This window comes from Lontra canadensis, unplaced genomic scaffold (genome assembly GCF_010015895.1).
Source record: "Lontra canadensis isolate GAN:19392208 unplaced genomic scaffold, GSC_riverotter_1.0 scaffold28, whole genome shotgun sequence".
NCBI lineage: Eukaryota > Metazoa > Chordata > Mammalia > Carnivora > Mustelidae > Lontra > Lontra canadensis.
The window spans coordinates 14,420,418-14,440,424 of record NW_022631022.1 but is presented as its reverse complement, the minus strand read 5'-3'; the positions used below and the strand labels follow the sequence as shown (position 1 = coordinate 14,440,424).

The window sequence follows — 20,007 nt, the reverse complement described above, 5'->3', positions numbered from 1 at the left end:
TGGAGGCTGCTAAAGATTCTCTCTCCCTGTCCCTCTGCCCCTCCTGCTTATGCTCTTTCTTTTTCTCTCTCTCAAATGAATAAATCTTTTTTTTTTAAAGTAACACAAGAGGTGTGACCAGTCAATAGATAAATTATATGTAACTCTAAAAATTATTCAAATCCCAAGGAAGGGAGGAAAAGGATGAGTAGAAGAACAAAAGGAAGAAACAAAAGCCAAAACCGGAAGAAACAAACGGAACATTTGTAAAATAGTATAGCTAAATCCCATCAATAATTATGTTAAATGCACAAAATTGAAAACACCAAATAAAGATAAATATTGTCTGATTGCATTTGTAGCAAAAGGCCAAATGCTATCTACAGAAACCCACTCTAAATGTAATAATATAGGTAGACTAAAAGTAAAAGGTTAAAAAAGAGATACGCCATGGAAATACTAATCAAAAGAAAGCAGAGTGGCAATTCCAAGATCACACAAAGTAGACTTCAGTACAAGGAAAAATTACCAGAGATAAAGTGGGAAAGTACATAATAATATTGGGGAAAATGGCCAAGAAAACATAACAGTGGTAAACGCATATGTACCTAAACAAAAGTGCAAAAACACATAAAATCGAAAGCCCGAAAACAAAAGCCCATAAACACATATCGAAAAAATGATAGCACTGGAAGGGGAAACTGAGTATAATTCACAATTATACTCAGAGACTTTAGCACTCCTCTCAGGGTAATTAATAGAACAAGTAGACAATTTGGCCTGATAGACATTTATACAACCCTTCATCCAATGGCAGCAGAAATACACTTTCTTTCCAAGTATACATGGAACGGTCACCAAAATAAACCATATTCTGGGCTGCAAAACAAACCTTAACAAATTTAGTATAATTGTAATCATATAAGATTTGTTTTTTTTTGACCACGATAGAATCTAACTAGCGATTAGTCACAAAGAGATCTGGCTATTTCCCAAATACCTGAAGTAAATGACACATGGAAATAAAAACCGCAAGTCTCTAGTGAATTTAGAAAATATTTTGAACTGAATGGAAATGAAAATACAATGTGTCAAAATTTGTGGGATCACACATGTCTATTGCACATGACTTATGAGACAATCTGAAAGCAGAATTAAGATTAAATATAGCCACAAGGATGCTTAAGTTTTGCCTAGGGATTTTCATCTGATTGTATCCTATTGTTTATACCAATCTTGTATCCCAATCTTCATATAGAAATAGATTTTTAGGCTATTTTAAATAAGAATATGCTTATATGAAAGTGTGTGTATTCACGTGTACATGCGCATGTACTCACAAACTTAAACACGCTTGGATATCATATCCCTGATTCGTGTAGCCGCACAAGTCTCAAGTTAGCCTAAACTCTAGGGCAGTCCTTATCAAACTTGAGTGTGCAACAGAATCACCAGGAGGCCCCACTTTCAGAGATTCTAGCAACAACTAATCAAATGGGGTTAATTCCATTCTAAGCTCCCCCCTGCATTCCTTACGCCAATTTGGAAATGGAGAGAAGCAAAAGCAGAGAAGAAAAAAAAAATCAACTATATTTTTGGAGTCTGAACCAAGAGAGTATTTCCAGGAAGAAGAGCAAAATCACATCTCCGCTCCTCACCCCCGCCCCAGGTCCGAGGGAAGTGTTGGAAAGTAAGAAAGATAAAGAAGCAGTTACAGAGATACAGATGAATGACCGAACGACGATCGTTCTTTGATGCTTGGTGATGGGTACATGAGATTTTGCTTTCCTGCTTTGTTTTTTTAAATATACTTGACAGTTACATTTTTTTTAAATTAAGTCTTTTTTGGAGAGTAGACTGCGAATATAAAGGATGAATGTGTGCTAGAGGAAAATATAAATGCTGTTTCTAAATTCTCAAGATGGCTAGAGAAACATCCACTTCCTTAGGGCTTCTTAGACTTTCCTTTTAAGGCCCTACTAGCCTAGGAAGGCTAACACTTTCTAGAGACGAAGGAGTTAGCCCGACACTGTTCTACTCCAAGTCCAAATGCCTTTGAAATTTTGTTTTCTCTTCCAAATGTGATTTTTCATTTTAGTTTGTATCCATTCGGTTTCACCTAAGGATAATGTTTTAAATTACGATCATCATGGGAAAATGTTTTCCACCTGTTTGACTAGTTGGATGGACAAGCTGCCACTGTGAGATATGTCCAGAGACCTAAGTGGTTCATTCTTAGAGGAGTATCACATGCAAGAATCATGCTTCCCAATCAAAGTAATGACGCAGGAATTTCTTTCTGTAAATTTGCTCTCTGAGAACTTTAAAACGAGAGGAAATTATTACTCAGAGTTCTCATACTCAAAAAACATCCCAAGGTTTAGGTTGCTTTGTATCTGTACAATAAAACCCTTATACTAAATTAGCATCAAAGTACATCCTGTGTTCTTTTTTAGATTAACTGCGTTTGCAGTTCACTGATTAGGGATGAATTAGTGATGTCATCTTGGAGTCCCCGGCAACAATGCCATCAGATCCACTGCTGGGAATTTCCCTCACATGCTCGAATCTTTTCACTGGATTCAAGTTACGCTTCAAGCTTCCTATTTTTGGTCTATTAAATAAAACAAATGAACAAACAATCAAAAAACCCAGATTCTTAAATATAGAGAACAAACTGGTGGTTCCCAGAGGGGAGGTGAGTGGGGGGATGGGTGAGGTAGATAATGGGGATTAAGTGGTATAAACTTCTAATTATTAAAAAATAAGGGGGGGGCTTGGGTGACTAAGTCAGTTAAGCACCTCTTGGTTTTGGCTCAGGTTGTGATCTCAGGGTCCTGGGATCGAGCCCCACATGGGGCTCCATGCTCATTGTGGAGTCTGCTTGAAATTCTCTCTCCCTCTACCCCTACCCCCTGATCTCTTTCTCTCTCTAAAATAAATAAAATTAATTTAATTTAATAAATAATAATAAATAATTATAATAATAATTTAATAAATATTTTTTTAATTTAAAAAAATTAAAAAATGTCAGGGAGATGAAAAATATGGCATAGGGAATACAGCCAATAATATTGTAATAACTTCGTATAGTGACAGATGGTGACTACACTTGTGGTGAGCACTGAGTCATGCATAGAAATATGGCACTACTATTAACACTTCATATTTACACTTTATTACATTACACTTCAAGAAGTATATTCATATTCATTTACTTCATTTAAAAAATTGGTGACCAAAAATAGTTGCTTGCTGGGGTGGGCAGGGTGATGGCAGTGGGAATCCAGCTTGAAGGGGAAAAGTAAAATAAGGCAAGAGAGGTCTTGCCCAGCAAAGGTGTCATCAGCTGAGGAGTTTGATTAATTCAACTGTCTGCCCCTGAAGTCAAAAAAATCTTGCTGAGTTTAGAATCAGCATTTAGCATAGTAAAACAATGAAGACAGCAAGGATGGAGTGTCAGAAAACAGGGCATAGACAGAGGAGGAGAGTGGCCCTGAGACCCCACCACCCCTAGAGCCGCCATGGTGGACCTGCTGCCCCCAAGGGTGGGAAGAGTCATGGTAGGTACTCAGCAACTGTGGCGTGAATGAGCTTTGGGACTTCTTATTCAGCAGCCAGCATTATCTCCAAACAGATTTCCACTGTCACTATCCCAATCAACATCTTTTCATGGCTCCCCAGTGCCACAAGCCAACCCTGCAGTCAGCCCAGGGTCTCCCCTTCACACCTCATGTCCAAGGGTGCTCCCTGCACAACCCCACTCCACTCCAGCCCCCAGTACCCAGGATGCCCTGGCTTTAGCATCCCACACTGCCCCCCACCCCTCCAAGGTCAGGCGGGTTCCTGCCCTGGCTTTTGTCCACACCTTTCTCTGTCCCCAGATGGCCTCCCTGTCCTCTGCCTGGTAAACTCACCTTGCCAATTCCTACTCAAATGTCACATCCTCTCCAAAATCCTCTGTGTGTCCAAGGAAATTCTGACAGCCTCTCTGTTCACATGAATTAGTACATGTTGAGCTCCTGAAGCTGTGGGTGGTCTTATCTTTGTAGCACCCCTAACCCAGTGCCATGCCCTGCTTACTTTCTTACTTAAACCATAGATGGTATCTATTTCATACAGCCTTATTTGGGGCTTAAAAACACACAAGTTTCCTTTATAGTTAGTAAGTAGTCAAAGGAAATTTGGAGTCAAAATTAATCAAATGTTAATATTGTAAAGAATGAGAATTAGCCATACTTAGCTATAATTTAGCAGTGGAATAAGAACAAAGACTTGGCATTTCCCTTTATTCAACCTGTGATTGTAGCATGCCAAAGAGAGAGCCAACCGCTTTCTCTTATACTCTGATTTTCAGTCCAACTGTGTTACATCATGATTTAGAAAATCACATAGGCTCAATTCTTTCCAAACCCAAAATGCCCAAGCAAATCTGAACTGAAAAATTACTGTGTGATATGTAGGTATATTTATTTAGCAGAAACCGTAATTTGGATACTTTGTCAAACTGGACCCAGATCTCCCTAAAGAGAAATGCTTGTGTTTTTGTATTGTTTTTTTTTTTTTTAACAGCATTTTTATGCATCAATGCACGTATTTACCATTGTGGTCAGGAGACATGGAGGACATTTTTGAGATTGGAATTCTTAAATGGGATTGTTCAGATATAAGCTGAACTTGAAGGAGTTTCCAAGAATCTCTTATCTCAGCTCCAAGGTTGAAATACGATAGATGAGAACAATACAGCTCATAACTTATTTCTATTCAGCAAGTGTTTATTAAGCCCCAGTCAATTGCCCAATAGTGGGCAAAAATGCATATGTCACAGTATTTGCCTTTAAAGCACTCTTTCTTCTAGCAAGGGGAGCACATATGGAAATCTATAAGTGCAGGGAAATGGACAATAAGAGAAAGCAACCCTAACATACATGTTTGCATAGATGCTACTTTCTCTGTCCCTATCAAATCTAGACTCTAAGCATTCTTCACATTCAGATCCTACAACCGATTCTGAACCACGTTTAACCTTGGGCAGTTTTGTGGGGCATCACGGTGACGGAGTTGGTGGCAGGATTTAGTGTGAGCTGTGCATATGGTCTGCTTTTAGCACGTTCATCCCTGGCAGTAGATGTTCACAGCCTGACAAGGAATAGCGGGGCTTTGTCCCAGTTTGTTGTTTGATTATACACATGGATTTCCCTTCATCAAGTTACGTACCTCTAGCAGTTATAAAAGTTAACTTGAAGCTTTTGAAAAACCAACATGGACCTCCAGACAGAGACCCAGTCGTGCCTGTTGCTAGGGGCGTGTTTCTGCACACAGAGCCAGGAGACACATGTGTGTATAGGCACTCGTGTTTACACAGATGTAAAAGTGTGCACACTCCCACACACACATCTAAATGCACATATAAATATGCACATACACGTCCATAATTTCAAGATGGTGAATTCACATTATCTCAAAGTCAAATCCATCACCACAGGGTTCTGTCTGGTCGTCCTTCATTTCATCTTTATTTCTTCTTCTCCACAATGACATCCCTGGCTCCCAACACCAGCCCCGGGTACAACCACTTTGGAAAAGTGTTTGGCAGAGCCCACTGTAACTAGGCATATTTGTGTGTGTGTGTGTGTGTGTGTGTGTGCATGCACATGTGTGTATGCTTAGTTATATATATATATACATGTACACCCATAATCCAGCAATTCTACTTCTGGGCATATGGGCAGTAGAAATGAAGACTTATATCCAGCAAAACATATACAAATGTTTAAAGCAGTTTTACCCAGAAGAGCCAAAAACTAGAAGCAACGCAAAAGCCAGTCGGTAATAGAGAAAACAAATAAATGGTGGCATATTCATATAATAGTAAGTTGCTATGAAAAAAAAAGAGTTAGTGATAAATGCAACAATTTGGATGAATCTCATGGGCATAATGTTAGGTAAAAGATGTCCAGCAAAAAAAGAATATGTATGGTATTATTCCATTTATTTGAAATACAAAAATGAGCAAAACTGTGGTGCTAGATGACACAGTAGTGGTGAACCTTGGGTCTTGTAGAGACAGAGTAGTGACTTGGAGGGGGCCAAGAGGTTGCCTTCTGGAGGTCTAGAATGGTCTTTATCTTTATTCAGGTAGTAGTAAGACAGATGTAATACAAATGTAAAAATCATCAGGCAGGGCACCTGGGTGGCTCAGCCAGCTAAGCAGCTGCCTTCGTTTCAGGTCATGATCTCAGGGACCTGGGACGGAGCCCAGCATTGGGCTCCCTGCTCAGCGGGGAATCTGCTTCTCCCTCTCCCCACCCATGCCCCCCCGCCCCCACTCCTGCTTGTGCTGTCTCTCACTCTCTCTCTGAAATAAATAAATGTTTTTTAAAAATTCCAAAATATCTAACAGCTGTAATATATGTGTTCATAATACATATGCGATTTCTATTGGAGACACAGTCATGGTACTGCTAATATTATGATTGCTTGCCGAATTTATAATGGAAGGCTACAATAAGTTTGTAACTGACAGACTCCTCCAGGGTGGAGGTGAAGTGAAGAAGTGAAGAGGTGTGCTCCATTTTCAAGGTTATCCACATTCGCTGACATACTCTGAGACTCACTTGGGTTTGTGCCCACGTGTGAGCGCCCATGAAAGCTCACAGACTGGAGTGAAAATGGCAGGACTGCGGCCCTCCAGCAGGCCTTGTGGTGGCAACCAGTGATGTCTGACCCCTTTGCCCTCGAGCTTGTTATGCTATTTCCCAGATAGCTTCTAAGAACGGCTGAAACTTGGAATTTTGTTAGCAGGAGGAACTCAATTTTCATTTTCCGAAGGAAAAAACAGGAACAACTGGGTAGTTCAGTCAGTTAAGGGTCTGCCTTCCTCTCAGGTCAGGATCCCAGGGATCCTGGGATCAAGCCCCACATCCCGCTCCCTGCTAAGTGGGAAGACTGCTTCTCCCTCTCCCCCTGCCTGTAGCTCCTCCTGCTTGTTCTTTCTCTCCCTCTCTCTCTCTCTCTCTCTCTCTGACAAATAAATAAAATAAAATCTTTTTTTTTTAAGGAAAAAAAAAGATGTCTAGATCACAGTAATCTATTGACTGTAAAGAAACCAGCTTTTTGGTTGGATGTGGGAATCAGTGGTTGGGTTGGCAACAGCGGGCATTAAATTGTGGGATAGGGGCACCTGGGTGGCTCAGTGGGTTAACCTCTGCCTTTGGCTCAGGTCATGATCTCAGGGTCCTGGGATCGAGCCCTCCATCCGGCTCTCTGCTCAGTGGGGAGCCTGCTTCCCCTCTCTCTCTGCCTCTCTCCTACTTGTGATCTCTGTCTGTCAAGTAAATAAAATCTTAAAAAAAAAAAGATTGTGGGATAAAGTGTCTGAGAAGCAGGGCTTGGATGAGTAAGCGATTCCTATATGAATCTTGGAAAAGAGCATTGTTGGTGCAGATAGTTAAGTCCAAATACGTATGCCCAGTGTTGACAGCTAGAACGAATAAAATCCGTATGTCAGACGAAAGTGGAGATTTCCTCATATTGATGTAGCTGTGACAAGCTTCACCAAACCTTGACCTTCTGTGAACACACCCACTAGCAAGAGCCATGAGCCACCTGCACCTTTTTGTGGGGTAGTTCTGGACACCATTACATAGCCCTGAAACTGCTTACAGGCGCGTAAATTGTAGGTGCAGCTGCTTTCAATATGCAAGCCCAGGTGGGGGCTAGTGCTGGACCTATTTCAGAAGCTAACCTGTGGGCATATGGAACCAGGCCTGTGTCTGCTAAAAATCTCACACGCTTTGCTATTATATGGTGAAAGTCTCATCTAAACCCCGAGAGCGGGTGCTTGAGTAACAGTCGTAGATGGTAAAAAAAAATTCAGGGTCTCTGTGTTTTATTTCCTGGGAAGCCTATGCAGTTCTCCCCTGTGCAGTATTTCAAATGGTTTTTAAAGGATTTTTTTGGTTTACAGATAACAACCTCTTCTACAAGATGGCCATTAAGAGCAATAAAAGCTTAGCCAGAACCTACCTCAGTTTTGCTTTGGATGCTCTGAATGGGATTTTAAGAAGAGCCAAAAAAGAAAGGGAAAATATGTATATCCCTCAGGAGTATTTCTGCTTGTACCATGTCTTTTATGTTAACTAAAAAAGATATGTTTTAAAGAAGGTAATCTCTGTGTATGGTAAAACAAATTTTAAATGGCAATAAAAAGGATATAACATGCAAAATAAATGTTTCCCTTCTCATCTCCCATCCCAACCTAAACCCTAGTTCCTGTTCCCAAATGTTAACGGTTTTATGACTTTCTCTGAAAAGTTTTGTGTGTGCATACATGTTTTATGTATATGCTCTGACTTAAAAGTATACACAGATGAGATCGTACCAAATACACTGTTCTGCATTTTGGTTTCATTTAAAAATTTATCACGGAGTTCTTTCCATACCCCTATACACAGACCTATCTCGCCATTTTGGGGGCTGCATGGAACCCACTGCATAAACATTCAGTATGACAAACTATGTAAGCAATTCTCTACTGCAGGGTATTTGGGTTGTTTGGGGGTTTTCTCTCTAAAAAAAAAAAATCTGCAGGGAATATTCTTGTTACAAACACGTTTGTATACTTAAAAAAGTATATCTCTCATAGTAGTCTCCTACAGGTACAATTTTAGGTCAAGTGTACAGGCACTTAAAGTTTTAGCCATATAACCAAGTGGCCCTCCAGTATGGTTAACTGGGATTGCCTTCCCACCGACAGTTATGGATGCTTGCTTACCCACACACCTGCCAATTCTGGTGATATTAAATGTTCTCAAACATTTGTCCGTCTGGTGGGTCAAGAAGATCCCACTGCAGTTTTGATTTGCATTTCTTAAATTATAAGTAAAGCAGAGCATCTTTCCATTTGCTTATGGAGTATTTGTACTTGGTTTTCTTTGAATTGCCTGCTCATCATTCTTTGCCTATCTTTCTTTTGAGCTGGTGTCTTTTTCTGCTATGTATTTTTGTGTTCAGCAAATGTGGATTCCTACTATGTGGTAAGCACTGTGCCGGTCCCTAGAGCTGTAATAGTGAGGAAACACCCATCAGAGCTTCCAGGGCTCCAGGAGACGGACATTAGTCCAGTCATGCTCTGAGTGGATGTGTGTAGAGACTGAGTTAAGTCCCTTGGAGGAGAGGATTTTGCATGTCTTAGAGCACATTAAAGAAGGACAGCCCTGAACTGGGAGTTAGGGAAGACTTCCCTAAGGAGCTGTCATCTAAAGAACGAATACAGTTTGAGGTTCAGAGAAATACTTCTGGAAGAAAGGACGGATTGTGGAGGGAACATGATGTAGTAGATGAGTGAAAATAAGGCCAGGGAGCAGAGCACAAAGAGCAGAAAAGTGTGGGATGAATTTCCACTATTTCACCACGGGCCCAACCCATTAAGGACTGGGGGTTTCTTCTCTTACAGAAATAGAAAGCTATTGAAGGGTGTTGAGCCAACAGATGAGGGTCAAACTTGCATTCCAAAGAGATTACTCTGGCTGAAAAGAAGGGAAATAGGTAGATCAGTTAGAAGGTTCTGAGTTATATGAGATCTGGTGGTTGTCTCGCCCTGGATTATGGCAGTGGACTTTATGAGAAGTTGACGGGCTCAAGAAATATGGAGGAGGTCAAATAAAATTTGATGATTGGATTGGATAAATGGATAAGGAAAGGGGGGCCCAGGATAATTCCCCTATTTCTAATGAAGTGGATGGTAGTACCACTTACTGACATAGGGGACACTGGAAGAGGTCAAGGGTGAGGTCAGTCTTAGGCATCTATGTGAAGCTATCAAGTAAGCCATCAGATAAAGAAGTCAGGGACCAGAGGAGAAATCTGGGTTGGAAACAGAAATTTGGGAGCCACCAGAATACAATAATTAAAGCCATGGCATAGATGAACTTGCCCAAGAAAGTACAGCACCCAAATCGGATCTACCCTTCATCCTCAAGGAATGCTAATACTCAGTAACTGAGTAGAGAAAGATGATGCAGAAAAGAAAGAACAGATGAGCAGCCTTAGAGCAGGAGGAGAACAAGAATGTTTCCATTAGGATTGGAGTGGTCACCTGTGCCAGATGCTACTGAGACATCTAGCAAGGGAAGGCCTGGCAACATGGAGGGCTTGCTGACATTAATTTGAATTGTTTCAGGGGGATATAGGGGACAGGAGTCAGGTTGGAGCTGGCTGAGGAATGAAGGGGAAGTGAGGAATTGAAGAGACCATATGCACCACTCTCAGGTGTGGTTTTGAGAGAAAACAGCCCCGAACCTACTCTTCCTCAGTCTCTACTCTTGACCTTCTTTGCCACTCAGTAAACTGAATTGCTTTGATAATTCAGTATTCAGTGCTCCACAACTGTGGTCTCCCAGTGGCTATGGGAACCAGCCAGGCAGGGATGGAGTCTGCGGGGGTCTCCTCCTCTAAAAAGGAAGCTCTTCCACCCCTTGGAGCAGCTCTGACTCTGTCGACCCCCAGAGACCCACTGTAGAAACGCTGCTGAAAATGGGTTTAAGAAACAAAAAGTCATATTTTAGAGACACCTCCTGAAAAATGTAAGGATAAATCAGGTCTGGGATTTGCAGAGTAGAACAGGTTAAGCCATGAGTTGATAATAATTGAAACTGGATGATGTAGACACAATGGTTTATGAACTGTTACTGCTTCATTTATACATAAATTTTCCCCTAATACATGGTACAAAATTAAATTTAGTAACTGTGCAAGTGAAGTTGCAGAGAGCCAGTGACCATCACAGGCCCACTATGTAATGACACTTAACACCAGATACCTTCTAAACCCAATCCACCATTGGCTTGGGGATTTCACGGTGCCAAATGTTCTCATAGGCTGTCCTCTCTTCTCTCATTAACTGAACACTTTGTTCCTTGCCCCTTTTCTCCTTTCTTACCTCCCTCCTATGTATGGACATAGTTCTATCACTTCTCATCTTCACGAATTTGAACAAGTTCCCTCTCATCCCTGAACCACACTCTGAGAGACAGGGACAGACACCTGCTTAGCAGTGTCATGAGGGTCAATTTTGACTGTGTACGTGGGAGCCTCTAGTAGGGTTCATAGCCTCAAAAGCCCACAGGAGTCTGGAAGGTCATACAAATGAATGAAGGTGATCAGGTAGGAGAAAATCATGGGACCCGCTTGACCTATCTTTAGCATTGTCACTTTTAGTAGACCTACAAGTAGAAAGAATTCTAAGAAAACTTCTGTTCTGTGAGAGAAATCACAATGCAAGCATGATCGTAAATGGGATAAATAATCCATAGTCATAAATGAATGGGCAGTATACTGAGACTTAGCCTCAGTATTGGGGAGTCGTAGGGAGCAGTGGGGTTGGGACAAACCAGAGCACACACACCCCATCTAACGGGGCAGTCCTCCTCAGCTCCAGCTGGTTGCTGCCATGAGGGGATGTCGAGCCAAAGCTAACATGTCTTCTTGTTTTACAAGACAAGCTAGAAGCTAGAGAACCCAAGTTGAGTTTGGGTTTAATTATTTCAAAACAAAACAAAACACGATGAAGGCCAAACTAAGCTTATCTGTGGGCCAAAATCAGCTCCCGGGCTGCCACGTGCCACCTCTCACCCAGATAGTGGGATATAACACGATTCCCCTTCCTCTCCTTTTCTCTTCTTCCTCTAACTCTCCCCTTCCCCTCTCCATTTCCACATCCTTCTCTCCTAACCACCCCCCACTCCTCCTTTCTCTACTAAGTCCAAGTGGTGGAAGGGCTTGAATGGGTGGAAGAAGTGATTGTGCCCTAGATTCCTCAGGGCCGAGCTCATGGCCTGCCATAGTGAGTCTTCTTCATAGTGGATCTTCATAGTGGATCCTCAGGAAACACTCTGATGAATGAATGAGCCAACAACTAGGGGTCAGGGGACCTGTTCACTCTCTTGTGCACACCCTGGGCTTACGTGAGGAACTGTCTCGTTGTTCTTGCCAGCTTTGCGAAGTCGTTCTGGCCGCTCCATCATCAACGGGAACTGGGCGATTGACCGGCCGGGAAGGTACGAGGGTGGAGGGACCATGTTCACCTACAAGCGTCCAAATGAGATCTCGAGCACCGCTGGAGAATCCTTTCTGGCTGAAGGCCCCACGAATGAGATCTTGGATGTCTATGTGAGTTTGCATGTTTCCGGACGATTGGGATTCTGCATCTTGTTTCTTCCCAGGACCACACGTAGCACAGATAAGCGATAAAGCGGTGCCTGTGGTCAATAGAACCATTCGAGCTGAGCCTTTTGAGGTACCTGGGTGCTTAGTGTTCATCTTTGCCATTCTGAATGTCCCTAGTTCTTAGAAACCTAACCTCTACCAGATGCTTATTACCCTCCAAGTTTATGGACCTCCTAAAACCGTTTTTACTTGTTGAACCAAATCAGAGGCAAAACATGTCCTTTATTTCATGAGCATTGGCTTCCCTCCAGGCACTTTTCTCCTAATGCTAATTTGGCATGTTTTCTTTTTATGGCAAAAGAAAGCAAATGCCTAAAGCAAGACAAGACCGCTCAAGTTCCCAGCCCTCTTCAAATTCTATTAAAGCGAATGAAGAAACTAGAGCTCCAGAGTACTCCACATGATACAATAAAGCTCGGAGTAACAATACGGAGGTTTACTACAGGTTTCTTGCCTGGCAGAAGACACAATTTGGGATTTATTTTACAAGAAACTAAATTATGAAGTCGCCCCGGATTTAAAATGGTCCTTATTTTTCAAAGAAAGCACTAAAATCCAGTCTTCTTCAAAAGATCAGGAAATTTTAAAAAGTGACAAGAAATAAAAAGCTCGAAATCGGGTTTTGATAAAGACGAGCTCACCCACAGATCTGCATTCTCTTACCATCTCCAAAGCCATGCGAATCTACATGCTACTTTGCTATGTTAGAATTTTATAAATATTAGTTCTCCCAACTATATAGTTACCCGTTCATTCCTGTTGGGCCTGGAGGCTCATAGACTAGAAACTATAAAAGAAGCCTTGTTATAGTTAATTTTGAATATTTTTTTTAAGACTGTCCTGTTGGTTGTTGGACTCTGGGTAAGTTTCAAATGGCATCAGGGGTAAAAACCCCGGTTGTGAAGGGGCCACTGTGGGTGGTCTAGGATGCGGTGGCCAAGAATAACTTCATAAATGGGACAAGGGTTGCACTGGCAGGATGCTCATGCAGAAGAGGCATGAGAGAGGCAAGGAGAGCTTCCGGCCTCAGACCCACTGTCAGAATACGTGAAAAGAGAAATGAGGGAATTAGGGGTCAACAGTGAACCAGAGACCATGCCCCTTCATCCCTTGGAGTTCTGTTTACCACCCTGGGTCCTATGTGTCAGGAGCTCAGGGGTTCTCATGTCTGCCTTCCCTTGGTGGTTTGTAGAATGGAGGCCCCAGTTCCCATGGAGAGAGTGGGTAAGGGATGATGGTGGACAGAATCACACTCTAATGAACCAGCAAGACCCACCGTGCAGGGCTAACTTGGAGATGCTCACGGCTTTAAAGGACCAAAGAGACAGCTCTGACCCTAAGCTTCTTGTCCAATGAGGAAATCAAAAACTGTGAGACCCTGGGGCTTGCTCTAGGTGACACAACTGGTCAAAGGAGTGCCCCTTTAGAAAGCAGTGGAGACAGAAATATCAGAATGGCTCCTTGCCTGGCTCATAGTCACATAGTAGATCCCCATTCTGCTGCTCCTTTTAAGCCCAGCACCCTACTTCTCATCAGGAAGGCCCTGGGCACAAAGGACTGTGTGTTCTGAAGCCAGTAGAGAGAGATTTATTCTGCCAAGCTGTGCTGATTTATGTTGTGTTTTCTGTCCCAGATGATGTTTAATTCCTGACTTCCATGGCCTTCTGCAGCTTCCTGCTTGATATCCTGCTTTTGTCATTGGTGCCTGAGAGGATAGGAACCAGGGAGACTTACTTCCCTGGTTATCCTGAACCCATCTCTTTGTGGTTCTGGAGCTTTCCACGGATGAGAGGGGACGCGACCCAGAAAATGCACGTGGGAGAGGGTGGGGCAGGCCTTTCCTGAGCCAACCTCATGGCTAGGTAGGGTTCTTTGAAGGAACATGAAGGCTCCCAGGCTGGCTCTGCCCAGAGGGCTGGCTCTTCTTGGCATGACTGTATCTCGCCACCTAGTGTTCAAATGCGTCCCCCTGGAGCAGACACTTGGCTTGACCATTTTGAGCGCACCGAGCACAATCTAAACCATGGTGTTAAGATGGTTGAGAGCCCACAGAAAGGCTCTGCTACCATTGCTCCCATCTTTCTATTTGGAATGTATAACATCTTGACTTTCAGCCCAGTTTTCTTCTAACTCCTTCATTCTTCAAAAGCAAATAACAAAAAACCATCCAGAAAGAGCTTTCCTTTAACCTGTCACAGGTTCACTAATATAATTAGATCTGAATCAACCCACTCATGTGTAGATAGTGCCATGCAAACTGGGGAACCCTGGGCCAGCAGGAGAGGGATGTGAGCGTGTGCCAGTGCAGTGACATTGACCTCTATGTTGTCAGATGATCCACCAGCAGCCCAATCCCGGAGTCCACTATGAATACGTCATCATGGGGACCAACGCCATCAGCCCACAGGTGCCTCCTCACAGGAGACCAGGTAAAACCTCTTGTTCTATAGCCAACCACCCCCGCCCCCAGTCATTTCTTTTTAAAGCCCTCTGTCTCCTCTCGTGCATCTCCCTTGGGTCTCTCAGTCAACACAGACAAAACGCATGGACGTGCCCTTGACATCAGAGGATGCTTCACCATTTATCTGAGCCTTTGCTGATAAGAGGGTCCCATTCACTTGATTCAAACACGAGGTGAACATCTCGAGTCTGTCTTTCCAGTTCATTATCTTGAGATACCCGATATTAGTTCCCTCTAGCTGCCACGTAACAAATTACGTCAAACGTGGCGGCTTAAAACAACACAAATTTGCTATCTTACAGTTCGGGAAGGTCAGGAGTCCAAAATGGGTTCTGCTGGGCTGGAATCAAGGTGTCAGCAGGCCGTGCTCCCTGTGGAGGTTCTAGAAGGTTCTGTCGCCCTGCCCTTTTCACTTCGAGAGGCCTCCTGCGCTCCTTGCTTCTTGGTATCTTCCTGCGTGGCACCTTTGGATCTCAGGCTCTGACCCCCCTTCTTCCATCATCACATCTCTGGGCCCCCCAGACAAACCGAGACCATTCTCTATCCCCAGATCTTCTAACTTCATCACATCTGCAAAGCTCCTTTTGCCATATAAGGTATCATCCTCATGGATTAGGATGCAGGCACCTTCAGAGGGCCATTATTCTGCCCACCTCAGGCCTTTTCTCTTGGTCCCCTTTTGCTTCTACTGTCACTACTTTGACTTGTAAGGAAAGAATAATAAGTTCACACTTAGTTATCTACCTCTTTTCTGCGGGCTCTGCGATAGATAAGCAGCCCTCTGGCTCTGTGGATGTTTCTTTACCAGATGATAACAGAACCCACTACCCAAATGGAGACTACTTTTTTCCATCTTTTGGACAGGAAGGCCTACATAAATAGCAGCACTAATATCACTCACATGCTCTGAGTCTTTGCTGTGTGCCAGACACCGCTGAGCCCCTCACATAGCTGAACTCACCAAATTATCATGACAGCGCTCAGAGGAAAGGGGCTGTTTCAGCCTCATCTTAAAAATTAACAGGGGCGCCTGGGTGGTTCAGTGGGTTGAGACTCTGCTTTCGGCTCAGGTCATGATCCCAGGGTCCTGGGATCGAGCCCTGCATCGGGCTCTCTGCTCAGCAGGGAGCCTGCTTCCTCCTCTCTCTCTCTGCCTGCCTTTCTGCCTATTTGTGATCTCTCTCTCTGTCAAATACATTTTTTAAAAATTAACAAATGGAAACTCAGAGACATGGACTTTCTGTCTAGGTCCCACAGTGACTTCAGTCCCCTGTCTGTTATACCACCTAGGGTTAGCTGCTCTGACATCTGTCCCAGCAATGAGGGCACAGATGTGAGGCCTGGCCCTCCAGATGGATAACAGCTGGGTCATCTGACTGTCACAGGTCAGGGGGGAGCCACCCAGCTCCTTGGAGACAGCAGGGTGTGAGCGGGCACGTGGGCTGTGCATGTTGTCCAAACTGAACATCAGCACACTCAGCCCAACACGAGGGGCAAGCCATTTGCAGGAAGGGTACGTAGTCTGAGAAACAAGGTTCAGATGGCAGAATATGGACGTTCCTGAGATCTGATGCTGATGGATAAGGACAGTCGGACAGACCATTCGAAATCCTACAGCGTGATGATGGTCATAACAAGCTGGATGGGTCTCAGCTAATGGGTAGCATGGGATTAGCTACCTGCGGCAGGGCGGGCCCAGGAGTCAGTTGTAAAGAGCTGGTGAGGAGGGGCATTCTCCACCCTCCATGAGCTTGAATCCAGCTCTGCCACTTTTTTGCTGTGCACCCTCAGGCAAGTCAGAAACTTCTCTGAGCAAGTTCCCAATCTACATAGTAGTGAAGGGGAAAAAACCCTACATGCCAAGGTATTTTTTTGAATATCAGGTGCCCATCCAGCATAGTGCCCACCCAGTACATGCAAGGTGTGCAAAAGGTTTTAAAATCTTTTTGTCTGGTAATATTTTAATCTTGCTTATGTCAGCATGCGTCGTCTTGATTCCGTTGATTTAAATTGTGTTTAATATTTAAAGCCATGAAGTGTAAGTGATGGAGGGTGGGGAAAGCCCTGAGTTTTAACTGGATTCTACAGTAACTCTGGAATTTGCCTCCTTGTTTTGTATCAAACTAGTATATGCTTGAATAATATTCAACCAAAATAGAAATATAGGAAGGAAGACGCAGGTGCCCCATAATTGCCCAAACTTGGATGAAACCAACTGAATGGATAGATAAACTGAGGTCTTCCAGCCAGTGGAATATTATTCAGCACAAAAAGAAATGAGCTACTTAGCCACTGAAAGACATGGAGGAAACTTCTCACAGTGAGAAGGAAGAGCTGTTGACTTCCCACAGCTTTTACTTCCCTGCAAAAATCTGTATCCAGAACACCTAAGGGCTTGGCCACTTGGCCTGGGAGAGGAGAGACAGACACGAAGGGCAGAACACAAATTTAATCTCTCATAAGGGCTCCTGCCACACCTGTGTAGACATATATACAAAATTATTTCTGCTGTGCTTTTTTCTTTCATCAAACAATGTATCAGTCATATCTTCATGTCACAACATATAATTTTGCTTCATTCTTTCAAAGAAGAAAAAATAACATGCCGTATTTTAACAAGTACCACCGGTGGACATTTAAGTTCACTCTACTGTTTGGCTAATTCAAAACACGCTTTAGTAGCCGTGCTTGTACACACAGCTTTGTGTAAAAGAATGGGAATATTTGTAGGGTAAATGTCCTAGAAACTGAATCTCTAGTCAAGTGGTATGTACATTTAAAACTTGGGCAGAGGGTGGAGCACCTGGGTGGCTCAGTCAGTTAAGCATCTGCCTTCGGCTCAGGTCATGACCCTGGAGTCCTGGGATCGAGCCCCGCCTCAGGCTCCCCACTCAGTGGGGAGTCTGCATCTCCTTTTGACCCTCTCCCCTCTCGTGGTCTCCCTCTCTCACGGTCTCTCTCAAATAAATAAATAAAACTTGGGTAGAGAGTTGCGGGAGGTGGATGGGGGGGATGGGATAACTGGGTGACGGACATTAAGGAGGGCACGTGATGTAATGAACACTGAGTGTTCTATGCACCTGGTGAATCACTGACCTTTACCTCTAAGACTAATAATACACTATGTGTTAGTTAATTGAATTTACATTAAAAAAATCAAATAAATAAATAAATAAATAAATAAATAAATAAAATTTAGGTAAATATGGCCAAATTGCCCTCTATAACTTTGTGTCTATCTGCCGGCTCCTCGTCCTTGGTTTTCCTCTACCTTCAGTGAGGGGTTTAGGGATTTAAGGGTCTCCAGATTTTCTCTCCTTTATCATGAGGCTAATAAAGTGGTGGCAATTTTTTGTTTTCACATGAAGTTCTTTCATTATGAGTGAAGTTGAGCATTTTTGTATGACTTTGGGCTATTTGTGTTTCTTTTTATGTGCCTGGCCTCTTCCTGGCCCTTGCCTGCTTTTCCTACTGAGACATTTGTCTGTTTCTTATTCATTTTTAACCATGTTTTGAATTTGGGGGAAATTGGTATCTGCATGTTTAAAGTACGTATGCTCTGAATTGGGAATGACCTCATGCTACGTGATTTCTAATGTTGGAGGGCTGTCCTTAGGGGAGTTCCGGGTCCAGACCAGTCTTACTTCCATGTGCATGCACCTGTCTCTCCTAGGAGAGCCCTTCAATGGCCAGCTGGGAACAGATGGAAGGAGCCAGGAGGAGGGAGCAGAGAAAGAGGGGGCCGAGGAGAAGGAAGATGTGCATGGCGGCGCCCCCGAAGTATTCACCTCGGAATCGGCACAGACCTTCCCAGTCAGGCATCTAGATGGATTTTCCTCCCACCGACCCGACAATCTGGTGCCAGTGGCCCCGCAGCCCCCAAGGCGAAGCCGGGACCACAACTGGAAACAGCTCGGGACCACAGAATGCTCCACGAGTTGCGGGAAAGGTGAGCTCCAGTGCAGGTGAGGAGGGTCTCTGCGAGGAATGGGTGGCTGGGCTTGAGGGACCTGGCACACCCTCCCCTCCTTGAGCCCGACTGTGAGGTGGTTCATTGGTATGACATTGTGTGGAGGGTCCCCGAGACCACCCTCAATCTTGATGATCCACAAGGACACACGAGACTCAGAGAGCTGCTCTCTTTGTGGCCACCACTGATTATACTGAAGGACTACAGGTGGGTATCATCAGGCAAGAAGGCATGTGGGGCCAAGTCCAGGAGAAACCAGGGGTCAGCTTCCAGGTGTCACATCCCACGAGAGTTGCACCCAGATGCACTGAATTCTCCCGGCAGTGATGAGTGACAGCAGGAGCCCAGTAGTGCGGACGAGATAATCGAGGTTTGGTGTCCAAGGGGCTTACTGTGGCTCAACCGCATAGGCATGGAGCCCCCACACGACTGACGTTAGCTCCTCAGCCTTGAGTGCCCAGAAGTCAAACTGAGAGACAGAATATGGCCCAAGACCTCAGGCCCACAAAAACAGGCATTCAGCCCAGTCTCATTGCTGGTGTAAACTACCTCGACTGACACAGTGTGGTCCAGGGCATGGAAAAACACTCCTATCAGCAGAATAGTCCACGGGCTCAAAGGTTGTCTCCAGCCCTGCTCCAGGGCCAGTCCTGAAGACCGGCCTGTCTTTGGAGTGTGGTGGGTTGATCACCCATGGTCTTCTGAGTTAACCCTCTCCTGCATGACACGCTCATGAATCACCACAGAATGTGTTCACCGAGTTTCAGATCCAGAAGTTGAGGTGTACCCACAAAGATACCAGGTGAAACTCATTCTCCAAATCTAAGATTCCAGATGAAAGCACACCCGTGGGGCTTGAGGTATCTCTGGGCTCTTACACTCACCAATGCTCACAGCTCCCACTGTTCTCTCTGTAAAACCTCCACCCTTGGTCATCCCACTGTCCTAACCCCATCAGCTACGACCCTGGGGAGCCAGCCTGTGGCCCAGCCATGCCAGCTCCGTGGACTCCTAGCAGGAAGGGAGACCACCCACCGGAGACACGAGAGGGAGCAAAGGGTGTCTCTAAACAAAAGAAAAGAGTTACAGGATTTGGGAGAAGGGCGGATGGAGTTGAGGTGGTATTTAAAGAAAGCTGGGTTTTGATAGGTTCAAAGCAAAGCAAGGCTGTGGGCAAAGGGGTCAGTACCAATATGAGTCTGAACTGTCGGGTGGATCCAGGGCCCTATTTCCTTGAAAACTCTAAAGTTAAGGTATGCGTGGAATGTGGTGTCCAGAAGGCCGCTGTTGAATGTCTGGCACCTGGGTTGGAAATCGAGGCTGTTTTCAGTTTCAAGGTGCTGTAGCCCCTCAGGGCAAGGATCTGTCT

General features: G+C 44.1%; 1 protein-coding gene across 2 annotated transcripts in view; it reads left to right on the top strand.

Annotated features, from left to right (window-relative positions):
• Positions 1 to 20,007, top strand: part of THSD4 (thrombospondin type 1 domain containing 4) — a 551,822-nt gene that overhangs the window by 500,117 nt on the left and 31,698 nt on the right. For both annotated transcript variants that reach the window (XM_032864919.1, XM_032864920.1), the window contains 3 exons: positions 11,975 to 12,150; positions 14,540 to 14,636; positions 18,342 to 18,617. In XM_032864919.1, coding sequence (XP_032720810.1) covers positions 11,975 to 12,150; positions 14,540 to 14,636; positions 18,342 to 18,617 — 549 coding nt within the window. The remainder of the gene's footprint in view (positions 1 to 11,974; positions 12,151 to 14,539; positions 14,637 to 18,341; positions 18,618 to 20,007) is intronic.